The sequence below is a fragment of the Ctenocephalides felis genome, unplaced genomic scaffold (genome assembly GCF_003426905.1).
Source record: "Ctenocephalides felis isolate EL2017-DRISC unplaced genomic scaffold, ASM342690v1 CF-g0.4_SCAFFOLD_03572, whole genome shotgun sequence".
In the NCBI taxonomy this organism is placed as follows: Eukaryota; Metazoa; Arthropoda; class Insecta; order Siphonaptera; family Pulicidae; genus Ctenocephalides; species Ctenocephalides felis.
Window position 1 is genome coordinate 32,545,884 of NW_020539726.1, and position 17,818 is coordinate 32,563,701.

The 17,818-nt window shown below is 27.5% G+C and overlaps 1 protein-coding gene across 6 annotated transcripts; it reads left to right on the forward strand.

Moving 5' to 3' along the window:
* The first annotated feature begins 237 nt into the window (after nucleotides 1-237).
* Nucleotides 238-16,505, forward strand: LOC113387994 (TAR DNA-binding protein 43-like). 6 transcript variants are annotated; one of them, XM_026625405.1, is made up of 9 exons: nucleotides 238-344; nucleotides 10,285-10,523; nucleotides 10,681-10,988; nucleotides 11,424-11,709; nucleotides 13,232-13,324; nucleotides 13,542-13,643; nucleotides 13,852-13,971; nucleotides 14,335-14,474; nucleotides 16,391-16,505. In XM_026625405.1, the coding sequence occupies exons 2-9, from the start codon at nucleotides 10,286-10,288 to the stop codon at nucleotides 16,397-16,399; spliced, it is 1,296 nt and encodes a 431-aa protein (XP_026481190.1). In that variant the 5' UTR covers nucleotides 238-344; nucleotide 10,285; the 3' UTR covers nucleotides 16,400-16,505. The 6 variants fall into 6 exon arrangements, with proteins under 6 accessions (XP_026481190.1, XP_026481191.1, XP_026481186.1 ...); XM_026625401.1 differs by lacking the exon at nucleotides 238-344 and adding an exon at nucleotides 5,629-5,749; XM_026625402.1 differs by lacking the exon at nucleotides 238-344 and adding an exon at nucleotides 5,630-5,749 and having other exon boundaries at nucleotides 11,433-11,709.
* Nucleotides 16,506-17,818: the final 1,313 nt, after the last annotated feature.

Here is a 17,818-nt window from a genome sequence, read left to right on the forward strand (position 1 = left end):
CTATCGAACCGATATGATTTCAAGAATCAAAACGCTTTCATCTATCTTTTATATTTGGCTATATTTTTCATTTTCCATTTATACAGTGAAAACCGACTTTTTTCACTAAAAAAAACGGTTTTTGAAAACTGACAAACGCTAATCCAGACACTGCATATAAATTAGGTTTTGCTGTTTAAGATATTCTTAAATCATTTATTCCATTTTTGTAATGATAATTTTTTTTTCCGGCAGAGAACTAATCAATCTTGGCCACCACAAATTGCAGCACAGGGACCTGACCCAAATAAATCCTCTTTCAAGTATGAGTAATCAGTTTGTCAATGGAATCACAGAACAATTCGGTAGGTTTATTAAATCTAAGAATAGTTATTTAAACTAAACTCTTTAATTAATATTTATGATATTACAAATTTAAATTGACTTTTTTAAAATTATGTATATGTATTATCAAATGACGTGCGAACTACCAGGTATTCAAAGTAAATTTCAACAATTTGTGTGGTCAAAGTTCAGATTTTAAAATGATGAGTGCTGCTCTTACATTTATAAATGTAGATGAATCAGGAATGTTATTTTTTCAGAATGATTGTTATGTTGAGTAAAAATTATGCAAAATTAGTAAGAAATGTAAATAGATAAGATATTTTAAAATGTTTGACTGGAAAGTATTTTGTTTATTATATTATAATAGCAAGTTCTTAGACACTTCTAATCGGTATGCAATATACGGTGGTATGGATTGTATAGGTATGAATTATAAGAGTAAATTAATTTCTATTGATTGACATGACTGTTGTATTAGAATGTAAGTTGATGTTTTATTGAGAAATTGTGTGATGCAATAATTATGTATGCATTGGTGTTTCTGAAATATTAATAAAAACGATTGTCAATGGCATGTATGTTTTTGTTACAAAAATTTCTTCTAGCGTATTATTGATTCAATCTTATGCACAAGAAAAACATATCATTTACAGCCACCATTCTTAAAAGTAAAGTATAATTCATGCATATCACCAATCCTTGTGAATTTTTTTATTACCATAAATGATGAATTGGCCGGTTCAATTATTTTGTTATAGTTTTGTAAAAATTAGTGAAAAAATTGATAAAATTACTTGACTAGTTTTAAAAAAGTTTACAAAAGTTAGTTTACAAAAATTAAAATTTCCATTCACAAGGGATTTACGTTAAAACGAAAAGTATACATTGTTGTAAAAAGTTTTTACAGAACTTATAGTATGGCTGATGAGAGAAGAATGCAAATGCAGGATGTTGTATTTCAATGAGATGTATTGACTGGATATTGGTATGGTGTGCTTGCCAGTTGAAATATTAAGGTGAGCTAACAGTTTGTTTAAAATGTGATTGATAGAATTTGGTCTAAAGAAATTTTATTTATTTGTATATATATATAGCAGGTCTGTGTGAACATAGTAAAGTAAATACATGAAATCAAATGCTCTGCTAAGAAGTTTGAAAGAAGTCTGAAGATGATTGAAATTAACAAGTACACAAATATAAATCGTCAGAATCGAGCCGTGAAGAGTATATTCCACGATTTAAAATGAAAAAGATGGGTTTATTTTACAAAATTGTTAATTTTATTATTAAATTATACTTCTTTGATTAGCTTAACCATATATTACACACATATTAAACGAAATATGGAATTAAATTATAAACATACATTATAAAATATTATAGGCCAACAAAGAGTTTTTTTTTATTATAAAAATTCATTAAAGTTCGGACTTTTAGTACATAAACCGTATAGATTATATTTTTTGTACTGATCACCGTTGACCTGCATCCTTAAATAGAATGTGTTTTTAGAATGAAATGTGTTGAATAAATTTAATTAATACATTTACACTATAAGTAAGATAGCAATTGGAAATCGATTCAATTAGTTTTTGGTGAGAAGGAAAAATTTTATTTTAGAAATAAACAGTTAAAACTAGTGTGGCATCGTGCTTTCAGACAAATTCCTGGAACTTCTCGTACCGTAATGAAATATTTGAAGAATATTAAATGTTTTGAAATAGATTATTATAAATACTGCAACTTTCATTATAATGGGCAAAAATATAGGGCTTATATATTGGTCGGCGACGTTTATGTTTACATGAAAAGTAATATAAACAAATCTTAATCAAGCGGACTTGGAATTAAATGACCTTATCTCATATTTCTAAGATTTATGTATAAGTAAGCTTATATATGATTTATATATAAGTAAGCTTTAGAATTTTAGCTAGCATTAAAACTAAAATCCGAAACATTTTCGATATTATAAAAATATTCTTTAGAAATTAAAGAAATTATTTTTAAAGTTTTGATATAATTTTTTTTGTCCAACAACTAGTTTCTTCACATTGTCGTCACAAGCAAAATATTTTTTGAATCATTAAAATCGGATGCTTCGTTTTCTCAAAAACTGCACTTTTAGCTAGGTATCCTCGAAACGGTTGGACCTATCTTTGCCAAAAATCAATCAGCACATCTCTCCATCATTACGAATTGAATGTTTTTTGAACCATTCAAATTGGATGCTCTGTTCTCTCAGAATTATTTTCTATTTTCTGCACTCTTTACACCGTATCTCCGAAAAAGCTAGACGTGCCTCTGCCAAAAACTAATCAGCACGACACCCCATCAATAGGAATCGAATGTTTTTTGAATAACTCAAATCGGTTGAGCGGTCCTCCCGAAAACGTCGACGAAAAATTGTAGCCACACATCCATGCCAAAATGTTCAGAAACGTCTAAAACGTGAAGATATGTTTTTTTTTCATTTTTCAACGATTACTATAACTTATACTAGGGGAAGTTAAAAATCTATGTAAATAGCTCATAATTGCTATTGATTTATGCAACTTATCTTAAGGCAAAATGCCACTTACAACTACTTACTTACTTACTACTTATAACCTCAGAATATTCCAAACTAAAAAATACATAAAATTTCTAATTGTTAGTTATGCTTAAAAATCGCAACTCGAGTATCCAATTTTCATTCATGACGAATATACTCGTCAATACACAAAATTCTGCCATTTCTCCATTTCGTCAATCGCAGTTGATTAGTTAAATTAAATACTTAACTATAAATCAATTATTATTATTGACAGTTGATTTAAAAAAAAATTTAGTATGTAATTTTTTTATGAATCTTCAATATTTTTACTTTCAAATCAGGCGCGAGCTTTTTCCTGTGTGAATTAATTTTTTCACCGACGGAACAAACCAGTTAAATCCTTAATTTATTATGTTGTCAACTTGTTAAATATTTGTTACTAAGATTGTTCAGGGTCTAAAACAAAAGAGCATCACAGAATCATAAAACCCAAGTGGTTGGCGGGTATTTTTTTGGATATTGTGTGTGTAAAATTATCTTAAACTATTCTACAACTAATTCGTTATATAGTTCAATAATGTATTTGAATACACGAGATTCATATTTACAAAGCTCGAGCGCTTTTAATGAAATGCCGCGAGATACTGAAGAGGGTTATGAACAGAGGAGGTATGTGTTCGAATAGAGAATGTCTGAATTTCGAAAATGAATACTTTACATATAATTGCACTACTATTTTACATAAGCTCAATCGAAAATTTGTCATTTAGATTTTTTTTTAGAAATGTTCACTTACGGAAGGGTCATATATGTACATTATACATTAATAATAATAATTATTATTATTATATTTTTTCAGATAGTGATGGTAGATATTTTGATAAAAACAAAACTACTTCAACAGGCTTCCATCCAGATAATAGAAATAGAAAAAAGACATTATGTTTCTACTACCCTATTTTTTGTCAATTTCCATACTTCTAGAGTCCCAATTTGACTCCTCCGCAGGGGATAAAACTACAGAAAATGATATAAGAAATATTAAATTTATTGCATAACATAATCAACATAAATATTATAAATTAAGGTAAAACACAAGAGTTGGAAAATTACACAAAATAAATAAAAAAATTTAAGGTTATGGCATAAGGATAAAAATGAATAAAATATATAGAAAACTGGTATAAAAACATTAGATGAAAACAATATTTGAGTAATCAACATCTTAGTTCGTGCACAAGAGTAAAAAGTAATTAATTTAAAAATGCTAATCCAAAATAGAGATCAATGCAATTTTTTACAAATGTGTACATAAGCATTAATCAAACTACATTGTTGTTTTTTTGCATATAAAATATTTTTTGTTTGTGTAATTTTTTAACACCAAATTTACCTTACTTTCTAATATTTTTCTTATTTATTTTATGATAGATTTAATCTATTTCATATATTATTTCTTATATAATTTTTTGCAGTTGTGCTTACTGAATTGGGAACTAAAAAATATTTTTTTAGAAACATAATTAAGTTTTGTTTCTATTAATATTATAAAGAGAGAGGCCTGTTTATAATAAGTTTATAATAAATTTTGCATAATACATAATACATTAGGTGTTTTTAAATTTCTGAACTGAAAGTCTCTTTTGTTATTAATTTTTTTTAAGTTCCTAGAAGGAAAGGAACATTCCAAATCCCCAAAACGTTGAATAAAATAATGGAAAAACATTTTTTTTTAAATAAATACAAATGGTTTTGAATAAAAGAACTTTGAGGCTTAGTTCAGAAGCTTAGAAATTATAATATCTAGAAAACATATATAGCTTCAGACTTTCTAATTCGACGATGAAACATATTCTTGAAATGTTAATTTGCAGTCAAATAGTCAAAGTAAAAGACAATAATTATTTTGTTTCGAAGCTGTATGTGTGTCATCATTCAGCATATTTTAACAATATCTAAATAAGTTTTCTTAAAAAGTTTAAAAAATATTTTTTTAAATACATATATTATAAAAATTATTTGAAGATACACAAGCAACTATTTGTGTATCTTCTGACTATTTAGCTGCAAATTAACATTTTAAAAATATATGAATATAAGAATACACACACACACGCATATATTTATATATATATATATATATATATATATATATATATATATATATACATATACAATAAATACCCAATAAAATGTTTTGGGCATCCATACAATAATAAAAAGAATTTAATGAGCATATGTTTTGAGTCTTGGTTTGAACCATCTTCAGGGCTACGTTAAAAAAATTACCAGATTATGAATAATAATATACTTTTAAAACAATTTTGATGCGAATGTTAAAAGTTAATTTGAAAAATGTGTACATAAGCTTTAATTCAAACCAATAGGAACAACTTCAATTCTCATTTATGTGGATTGCTTTTAACTTCATTATTGTTGCTTACTATTAAACATTCAAAATCATAATTGTTTTAAAAATCTATTGTTTATTGTCTAGTTTTTTTTAATAATGTACTAAAAATAGGCCAAACCAATACTCCAAAACGTATGCTATTCTAATAGACATTATTCTTTATTATATATCATTAGTCAATTTATTATCCCTCTTATAAATTTCTATTTCAATCTGAAGTTGCGTTTAATGAACGCTCAGAAGTTAGTGTCAGTTTACATAATGTTGGTAAACGTGTCTGATTATTAGTTTGTTCCATCCCTTGTGAACCGACCAATGAGATCAAAGCACCAAGCTCGCGCCATTTCAGTATTACTCTGACCGTGGCGTTGATAACTTGTGTGCACAATTTACAAACGTTTTTGTTAGTAAAGTAAAACTAAGTAAAAAATAAACATGTTGTTGAAGCAAGTGGAAATAGAAGACTTTAGGAGGTTTGAAACACTGTTAGATATTATGATTTAATTGTATTTGCTTAAAATGTAGTTAATCGCGGTTTTATGTGGGTTTGTAGTTGTTAAAGTTTTGCCACTTAAATGGGTTTAAGACGTTATAGATTTATAAAAACGTTTAACTTAAACATTTCTTTAAGTTGAACTACGATAATTGATTTCATTTCTACAAGTTTTCAACAGTTTTCCACAGAAATATGTATAAATAAAAAAAATGGCGTCCAGTTTTCTCAGACATCATACATATATTTCACTTATAGTGAAACTAATCAATGCTAATATAAATAATAATAGTGAATAACTTTCCGAATCGAATCGAATAAAAACAATGCCAATGGATATATTTTGATTTTAATTAGAAATTTTGAAATCAGTCGACTATGTTTAGTTAAAAAATAAAACGAGCTCGGACGATCTAATCACCATCTAAATTATTTCATAACTAGATTCTGATGATTTTTGTGTTGTTGAAATTTTGGATTCTATTACAATTTATCAAATATTTATTTGTATTCGAACAAAAACTTACGTTTAAATAATATATGTTAATTTATATTAGAAATTTATAAATTTTCAAATTGGCCGACGATGTATGGTCAACGATCTAATCATCATCTAAATTATTTTGTAACCAAATACAGATGATTTTCATATCGTTTAAATTTTGAATTTTATGAAAATTAATCAGGTAGTTATTCGCATTCGAAATCGAACAAATATTTATGTCCAATGGATATATTTTAATTTTTATTACGAATTTTGAAATCGGTCAATGGATGTTTGAAAGGACAAAAAATTTGAAAAAGTAACAAGTTGTAAGTAGCATTTTGTCTTAAGGCAAGTTGCTTGAACTTTCCAATACGTATACATAATCAACTCAATCAAGTAGAATTGAGATTCATTTATTTTTTTGGGTAAAATAAATAAAATGTTTAACTTTTCACTTTTCGAATTTTTTTTACTAAAAAATAATCAATACGATTTTCAATTGATGCCTTACACCAAAGCTAAGAAACTTATAATATCTGTAATATTATACATTAAATTTAACACATCTCATTTCATCTATTTCGTGTTCTAAAAATGTATTAAAATATTATTTGCGTGTGGACCTCAACGATAATCAGTAGCTTGTACGACACACAGAACGTACATTGTTCGGCGGCATAGATTCTTTTATTGATGATTTTTTATACTTAAGGGGACATCCATTAATCAGGTGATCGACTTTTTAAGTATTTTTGGACTTCCCCCTCCCCATTGGTGATACGTGGTGATATTCAAAATTAACCCCCCCTCTCCCACCAATCATCACGTGCATTTTCAGTTACTAGAAAAAATTGTAAAATTATTAAATTTATTTTGAAAATGTTTGGATTTTTTTTTTTAAAAAAACTCATTTAAAAGATAAATATATGTGATATCTTACTATATGTCCCCCAAGTGATATTTCGTGATTTTTTAATCCTCCTCTTTAACTCCAAAATGACTGGACCTACCTTTGCCAAAAACTAAGCAGCACGTCTCCTCATCAATACAAATCGAATGTTTTTTTTAATCTTTCAATTCGGTTGATACTATACACATATTTTATATTTATATTTCGGGTACAGGATAAAATTTAATAAATTCTTTTAATTGAATTAATTATAGTAAAATACAACTCTAAAACAATATTGAGCCTAACATTAGTATTATCTAATACAATAACTAGAGGAAAAATGTTATTATATTGAGATAGTTTATTTAGCTTGTAGATTTTTCTGATGGTAAAAAAATCCTTCAAATATCCGTTATGCAATTTTCATTTAGGTGGGTCAAACCCACCCTCCCTCTAAAAACCTCCCGTAATTAATGGATGCCTCCTAAATTGCTTTTCTTAGGCCTATAATATTTTAGTATGTTATTTAAGACGACGAAATTTATTGTATATTAGATTAATATGTACCAGTTGTGAAGTGAAATTATTGTTAGAAAAATGATGGGGGGACGCAACGGTTTTTTTTTAACTAGGACACTTTACGAAAAGGTTGGAAACCACTGATTGAATGGGCATGATTGGTTCAATATTTTTCGTGAGAACAAAGAAATATCTTAAGTATTATTACTACAAATAATTTTTTGTTTAAAATTAATCAACTAAAAAAATCGTCTATTTTCGTTTTTCTTCGTAGCGTGTTTCGCACCTCTTTTTCAGTGTTTCATATATTCGCCGCTAGTCGCACTGTTTTCGTTTGCATCGCTAATCGTCAAATGTCAGTTCGTGTTTCACGCCATTTTGCATCTTTACAATCGATTTCGCTTTAACAATTTAACTTTAAATTGTTTTGTAGTTCTACGTTTAGTTTATAATTGTGAGTACACTATTGGATGCTGATATGTAAATAATATAAATTATTTATTGCAGATATATAATACATTTTTTTAAAGTTTGATAAAGTAAGTTCACAATATGTGTAAGGGATGAAGCGTGATCTTTGTATAAAATTAAGGTGACCAACTGGGTTTTGTACTCTTTTTTTGCAAACCGTTTGATATACTCTATTGTATAATTTTATTACAATACTTGGACTCTATTAAATAGTAAAATAGAATGGAAAGAAGTTTCTTCAGTAATAATTCTTATTAATGACAATTTTGTTTTTAAAAGGATAAAGTAGCATAATCTCGAATACTTTAAAGAGTAAATTTACGTTTAAATGAAGTAAAAGTTAAGAAATGGAATGCCGAGGAAATAGAACTTAACAAAAGATGGTCAGAAATCTTTCAGCGTTTTAGAGTAAAAGTTTTTATATTGTTGAAATTATATTTTTCCTTGGTAATGATAATTAGAGCAGTGAGAAGTCACAACATTCTGTTAAAACATTATTTGCTTTCTTAAGGGTGTATTCTAGTGTAAGACTTGAAACAAATAGTTTTTTTTTTCATATTTTTAAAGTTTAATTATTTAAGAATGTGTGTACAAGTAGGATTTTTTCATATTTAAATTATTTTTAAAAATATAGCTGTTTAATATGTTATTCTACGTTTCCTTCCATTTGCAAAGTTTTAAGCTCGGTTTTATTTTAAACTGCCTTTGTAAATATGGTGCTCACGATTTCTTTTTGTTTTATAAGACCGATTCACTAGAAATTATCAATGAATCTTCTTTCTAATCTTCTCATCCGCAACTTTCAATGTTTACTATTTCTAAAAAATTTGAGAAAATTTAAAAAGTGGTAAGAAATATTATCCTTTTTCAAACAGTCAAAACTTCACTGGAAATTATCAATGAACCTTCTTTCTAGACTTCTCTTGAGCATATACTAACCTCATTCGCAACTTTCAATGTTTACTATTTCTAAAAAATTTGAGTAAATTTAAAAAGTGGTAAGAAATATTATCCTTTTTCAAACGGTCAAAAATTTTTTCTTTAACTTAATCCTTGTATATGCCATTTTGCCACATCAATCTAAATTAATAATTTTTTTCCCATGTTTGATCATGATATGTTATGTTTCCTTTATTTTGCAAAACTTGCTAGTTTTTATCTTAAACTGCCTTTGTAAATATGGTGCCCACGATTTCTTGAGTTTTAAAGGACCGACTCACATGAAATTATCAGAGAATTTTATTTGTAGACTTTTCTCGAGCATATTCTAGCCCAGTGGTTGGAAAACCAAATGGAGTAAAAATGGAATTTTTGGGGGTAAAATTAATTATTTTTAATTGTTATTCATTGCATTTGCTACATAATTGTCCATATGGGGAGTAATCCCATATCCCCAATCATAATCTTTTTGCGATGGGGGTAATATCAAGTTAGAACAAAAAAATTTGGGGTAATGATTAAAAAATTCCTTCGAGCCCTGTTCTAGCCTCATCCACAACTTTCAATTTTTACTATTTTAAAAAAAATCAAAAAACAAGTGTTAAGAAAAATTATCTTTTTTCAAACAGTAAATTTTTTTTTAAGTTTATCCTAGTATATGCCATTGCCGCATCATTGTAGATTAATAATCTTTATTTCCCATATTGGTTTACTAGAAGGCTTGCAACCGTGGACAGGTTCACATGTCAATTTTTTGAGAGCCCTCGCTGTAACAACTGTTAATTTTTAAAATAACTCACAATTTTTTTACTTTTTTCTGTTGTACTCTCATGACGTTGATAAATATATTATAAAAAAAATGATGATAATTTTAAAATAACATGAATTCTTGTCTCATCACTAGAATACCCCCTTAACAGTCTTTATTTAATATGAAAAATAAAAGTCCTTAGACAAACATTTTTACTTAGCAAAAAATTTATATTTCAAAGAAAAATATATTGCTTATATTACAATAAGAAATATAATAAGAAATAAGAAAAATATATTTATTATTATTATTAAAACAAAATCAAGTTTTTATTTATAAAATATTCTTTTGGAACAAAAAATAGTTGGTCGCCTTGATAAAATGATATTATATATATCACATTTACATAAATCATTTTATTTTGATAAATCTTATTAATCTTATTTGATTTATTAGAATGGCATATGTGCAAATTGCTGAAGATGAAACGAGTGAACCAGTGGAACTGCCGCTCGAAGAGGATGGAACCCTGCTTTTATCTACTTTGACCGGACAATACCCAGGAGCTTCGGGTTTGAAATTTCATAACCCGTGTTCAAAAGCTATGCGTGGCCTTAGATTAGCTGATGGCAGATTACACCCCCCAACTCAAAGTGGTTGGCCAGATGAAGTTTTCTTCTGCGTCTTTCCAAAAGGTAATATAATTGTATAGTAGTGTTATTTAGGTTTGACGAGTGTAATCATAATTTTTTTATGCACCTATATTAATATTTAATATATTTTTAACTAGATAATTACAAATTGTTAATATTGCATTACTAATTGCTATATATTTGTCCTTATGTTATGCAGAAAACAAACGAAAATCAGATGATACTTTGGAAAGTTCAACAGCTAAAACTAAACGCGTGGAAAGTAAGACACGTACAACTGATTTAGTTGTATTGGGGATACCTTGGAAAGTTACTGAGGATGAGCTGAGAAAGCATTTTGAAAACTTTGGGGAAGTTCTTATGGTGCATGTTAAGAAGGACAAAGCTGGCCAATCAAAAGGATTTGGATTTGTACGAATGGGCTCATATGGTGCTCAAGTTAAAGTTTTATCTCAGAGGCATATGATTGATGGTAGATGGTGCGATGTCCGAATTCCCGGCCCCAAGGTACACCAATTAAGATTTTTTAATATTATACTCTATTATTATCATTAATACCTTGATATATTAATATGTATAAAGTAATTTTTCAATTTGGCAACTAAGTGACTAACTACATAATTTTATTAATTAACATTAATATTATTTTATGCAGAGTTTTTTTTGCTGAATGATGACACACATGCAGTGCCAAAATATAGATAATAATTATTTATTGCTTTTTATTTGCTGCAAATATCATTTTGGGAATATGTTTTGATATTGAACAAAAATTTCATAGTTTATATTATATTACATATATTATATTTTATTATATTACATATTTTAATTTTATGATTAAATATTTTACATGTGTAAATAAATTATATATATATATATATATATATATATATATATATATATATAAATTTTGTTTTGTATAACGAAATTAACAACATAAAGGTTTCTCAGGAAGGCACAGGTAGACTATTGCCTTCTAAAGTCTTTGTGGGTAGATGTACCGAAGAAATGACTGCTGAAGATATTCGTGATTATTTCTCACAATTTGGTGAAGTGGTCGATGTTTACATTCCCAAGCCATTCAGAGCATTCAGTTTTGTTACTTTCCTTGATCCGGAAGTAGCACAAAGTTTATGTGGAGAAGATCACATTCTCAATGGTGTGTCTGTTCATGTGTCGACAGCGGCTCCAAAATCAGAACTAAATAAGATGCAAAACAATAAAAACAGTAAGTTTTTGATATCCTTTAGTCAAAAGGTGTATATTATCTATTTAAATAAACAATTAAACACACACACACACACACACACACACACACACACACATATATATATATATATATATATATATATATACGAGGTGTGTTCAAAAAGTACCCGGAATTACTAATAATTAAATTTCGCGGGTCTGGAGTGTCTGATTGTCAAAATTTTTTTTTATTGTGTTGGTATACATGCCCCTAAAGTATGATGGAATTTTCAGCTATATTCACTGTTTACTTTGTCTGTGGTAGTCGCTAAGGTTCGACGTGTTTTTCTGAGCTCGGCGATTTTTACAATGGAAGAATTGAAAAGTCAAAGAATTTGTATTAAATTTTGCGTAAAAAATGAAATAAAGTGTTGCAAAGTGCAAAAATTCACCAGATATGGCTCCGTGTGACTTTTTCCTATTCCCAAAGTTGAAGAGACCCATGAAAGGACGGCGGTTTTCCTCGATTGAAGAAAATCGCTGAGAGTGCTCAAGGACATATCAAAAAGTGAATATCAAGGGTGCTTCGAAAATTGGAAAAAACGCTGGCATAAGTGTATTATATCTGGGGGGGACTACTTTGAAGGGGACCACATTAATGTAGACGAATAAATAAATATTTTTTTGAAAAAACGAAAATTCCGGGTACTTTTTGAACAGACCTCGTATATATACTACACCAAGCTATTAGTAACTGGAACATTTAAACTAATTATTTTTGACTACTAATTTTTTGTTACATTCTAGTGTGTACAGATTAACTAACGTCTAAATACGAGAGTATTTATAGTGTAGTGCATTTTTGTATAATTATTTTTCTTTTTTCCATTAAATGACGAAGACTGAAACGTATGGATAAATAAAGTATTTCAAAACTACTTTAGTTTTTTTTCTTTACTTGGTGTTACTGCCCGAATCAAATTAACTCATCAAAATATATATCAACACCAAATTCACATACTTCAATATATATTGCAATGATATAAGTTGTTGGTTGGGGGTTGCTGGGGTTGATCCACACTGTCTCCAGGATACAGATCAGTCCACTTCCGCAAATATAATTGAAACACTGATTTCAGATAACTGTGACTTTTATTCGAATTTCAATTACACTTTTGACTTATCAACGGACATAAATTCAGGTTTTGATGTTAAGACATACTCTAGACTCTCTCTTAAGATTCACTAAATTTGATAGACTATCACTATTCTATTTATTAGATATAGGATGTCACTTCCGCATTTGCGCTCTGGCCATGTACTTTGATTATTTATCAAATCCGCAGAAATTGCATTATTACATAATAAATATATATATATATATATATATATATATATATATATATATATATTTATATATATATATATATTTATTTATTTACTTATTTCTATATATATTTATTTATTTATTTACTTATTTATTTATATTATATACATCTGTTTGCTGGCATGCTTGTGTATGTCAATTATTGATTTATATTAAGTGCTAAATTTTTCAACAGATAATGGACAAATGAATCAGAATGGCAGACCTAATGATGGCAATTATACTGGTAATGGAATTGGTCAACCGATCAATGTTTTAAATAGTAATGGTAAGTGCAGTAGAATAGAAAATTTACCTTTAGTTGTTTTCAGTTGTCATGATGATTATTAACAAGTAACCAGTGACATTCTTTGTTATTGTATTGAAAATTAAATTTGTATTGCAATTGTCTTTGCTTTTTTTTCACTTGAAATTGTAGGAAATAAATTTTAAGTTATTCAATCAACTTCAAATAAATTGCTAGAAATAATGATTTTAAAAAATAGATTCTTACCAAGGACGTGGCAACATGGATATGCCTAACCTGCAAACACTTGGATTAAATTCCCAAGGGCAAAATACCAATGGGCAAAATCTTGCCAATATGGGTGAGTAAAAATAGTAATCACATGACATTGAAAATCACTAATTTTATTCTTATAAACATGAATCATAATATTCATATTAAGGGAGATTGTTACAGATAAGATCAGTAATAAGTGTACATTTACAAAGCTATGGAATGCTTTAATCTTTTTTTTTTTCAAATATAAAACTTTGTATAATATGAAAAGATTCAATTATAAATATTTAAAGGTTTAGCAGCGCTTAATGCCCTTCCCATGAATCCTGCTCTTGTTGCAGCAGCCCTTAATCAAGTTGGATGGGGAGGTTTACTTGGCAATCTTCAGCAGCAATTACCCCCAGGAAATTCAGGTAATAATTGCATTTTCAGATTGAATATTTTTTAGATAGTTTTATTGGTGGTAATTCTGTACCAATTGTAGAAAAAATGATGTAGTAAATATAATTTAATTGAAAATCAATGTAATAACTGTAAACATAGTAAAATGAAAAATGAGAAAATTAAATAAAATTAAAATGAATGAATAACGTCATAAATTTGAAATTCAAAGAAATAGAACAACATAATATTTAAAATTTAAATTATTAAAAGTTTGGAGTTTCTATTAAGTGTTATGTATATATTTTTGAAAAAGTTGTATATGAATTATGAAATATATATATATATATATATATATATATATATATATATAATGTAGAATAATGCAATTACAGGAAATAATCAAGGGTTTAGCCCAGGCCCAATAAATAACTATGGTTCACCAGGACCGAACAATCAACAGCAACCGGGTCAGAACGGTCCAACTAACAATTATTTGAACTGGATGCCACAACATCCTAATGGTAGCCAACAGGTACAAAAATAATTCAATAAATTAGCAGTAACATTAATCAGTGAAAGCTTATTTTAGATTTGATGATAATGCTTCACTGGCATTTGGATTATACAAAACTAACTAAACTTTGATAAATAATGTTACTGCATTTTTTATAACATGTGCTTCTATATTTTTGTTGGATGCAAATTTAAAAAACTTGGTTTTTATCATTTTTTGATGTCACAGTGAGTTACATGACTTTGCATTTTTAAAATCCTGAAATGGTCAGATGGACCACTACATAAATAATTATTGGTAGTATAGAAGCATATGAATTAGTTGACCTAAGTCTAAACTAATTAAAGATCAAGCCTTTGTTTTTATCTTTAATTGGTGGACGCCTTTGACTAAAAGTAATATTTCATCTTATGCAAATATTTTCTAGTAAAGTTTCAGGAATCAGTTTGATATAAATGAAAAAAAAAATGCAAGTTTGACCTATTATGAAATACACATTAGATACAAGGAATAAACAATTGTTTATTCAATCAGATGAACATTTACTTTTCCTTTGAGTAACTGAAAGTAATATCTGATTAAATATGGTAATAACATGTTGATACACTAGTTTGAGTGATTGTGAGTACAATTGTGGTATGAACACATTCACACATTTGTGTTGACAGTTCAGTTTTGTAACTGCCGAGTCAATAAAGGTTCTTTGAAGAAAGTCTACAGAAACAGTCCGAATTGGTCCATTTTTTTAAAATATTAATCAGAAACATTTCATAAGGGAAAAATATTTTTTTTAATGATTAAACTATGTATGCTATCTATATTAGGAAATAAGTTTTTGAGTGGATTTCTTCGAAAGAAAAAAAAAATGTGTATTAATTTTCATATTCATTATTATTATTTCATACAGATCAAAATCAAAATAATTTTTAATGATGAATGATATTTAAAAATTTCATAGGAGAAAAATATTTTTTAAAGATTGTTTTTAATGAATGTAACTATTTTCTACATCTTACACATTTTTCTTATCTACACTGGTTTGTTTTTTTAATTATAACGACTTCACGCATATCTTGGGGAATCCCTGGGCTTAACCGACACAACGTTTAACAAAACAGCGGGTTATTACTAAACAGATACCTATTTCTTCTAGTATTTGGATAAATGATTTAATTGTTAATACACATTGTGACTTTAGGTAGGAGTTTTAATATATTTTAAATCTGCCAATATAGTAGAGTCAGTAATTTTTGTCAGTAGGATTATTTGCAGAAAGTCTCCACAAGCAGCTCTGATTTTATTCTATTTTTTTCAAGTTTGTTTTTTAGTATTATTCATAATCAAAAACATTTGTGAAGAGGTGATATTTTTTATTATTGTTTAAAGAATATGATTATTATTTACATTGAGAAATTAGTTTGAGTGAATTTCTTTAGAAAAAAATATTTGTCTATTATTTTTTGTGTTATAAGTACAGTTGTTATTAATAATTAATGTATTCGAGCTAGGTTTGGCTGCTTTAGGACAATTTTTTTTATTTGAATGTTTCGTAATTTTTGAGAAATATGGTGGGTATTCTTGTAAGAATTCGAAATTATGTATATATTTTAAAGTCGTGATTTTTTTCAAAAAAAAGGATCTTGAAGTAGTTAAAATGCTTGAATACCTCAAGAGCCTTATGATATAGTCAATTCTACACTTAATATAATTAATTTTAATTTTGCTGGAAATGTTCAAGTATTTAACAAAAATCACAGTGCACATATTTTTTTATCTATTCAGGAAATTTTCATAAAAAATGATTATTTCCAAAAATGAACAAAACCGGTGCTGATTCTGAGGACTTTCTAATTTTCAATCATTCATGCCTTTATTACTCGGCTACGACATTATGTTCAGTTTGCTAATTTAAAATAATCATGTTTTTGCTGCAGACATTTTGACTTGGATTTCGTTACTTGCTGCATAAAGACTGGACATAATTTTTGGCAATTTTTATTTGTGGTATGTGAGTAAATATTGGATGTGATACTACAATGTATATTGAATGACTTTATATAACATTTTATTATATATGGAAAAATATAAATAGATTTGAATATGTTTTTTTTTAAGTGTTACTAATTGGTTCTCCAATGTGTACACATGAGATGAATATATATTAGCTGTATTATTAATGAACTTTTATCTATTTGTGTAAAAGTTTTTAATTTGTCTATGGAATTTAATACATCTGATTTATGAATGTGAGGAACATGTATATCTTTAATGATAAAGTTAATTTGTATACAAGATTTACTCTTTAAATGTGATGGAGTACGTTTTCTTGAATAAATTACAAGAATGTTTATCAGAGAATATGTTACCCAACATTTTGTTTATATGCATTTTATATTTTGCAATTACTAATAAATTCTTAGTAATCGGAATGTTGTGTTTGTTTTTATACTCTCTTTCAGGGAATTCTGTAATTAATATATTAATATTCTGTTGACAAATAGTGATACGAGCTTTATGTTTGTGTTTCTGTGAAATTATGTCTAGAATTCTGGTTTATTTTCCATTTTGAATGTTGCATAACTATATGTAATGTGATAATAAAGAATTTATGTATCAGATTTTTTTTGCAGAATTTTATATTTTTAAAATTAGAAACTTGTTATGATGTATTTTTTGTATAATATCGTTTTTACTTAATTAATATAATTTTTATGCTGTAAACGCGCTATGAGGTGTAAAACTATTTATTATTAAAAATTTACTATTTACGTTTTATAGGAAATTATATTTCTATACTTTAATAGATAATAATATTTTGATATATTTATAAAATACAACATCATTTACAAAACATTGTTGATTTTTATTATTATGTAATATAACTAACGATTTTCACTAAAATAAATTTGCGGTCAATATCGGTCAATATTGGTCAATATCGTTCAATATCGATCAATATCGGTCAATGTTGGTCAATATTGTTCAATATTGGTCAATATCGGTCAATATTGGTCAATATTGTTCAATATTGGTCAATATCGGTTAATATTGGTCAATATCGGTCAATATTGGTCAATATTGGTCAATATCGGTCGATATCCGTCAATATTGTTCAATATTGGTCAATATCGGTTAATATTGGTCAATATTAGTCAATATTGGCCAACATCGGTCAATATTGGTCAGTATTGGCAAATATCGGCCAATATTGGTCAATATCGGTTAATATCGGTCAATATTGGTCGATATCAGTCAATATTGGTCCAATATTGTCAATGCAATGCATTATAGGACAATTCAAGAACCCCGATGCTACCTAATTCGGATCGAAATTAATCGGACGATAAATATTTGGAGCTGTC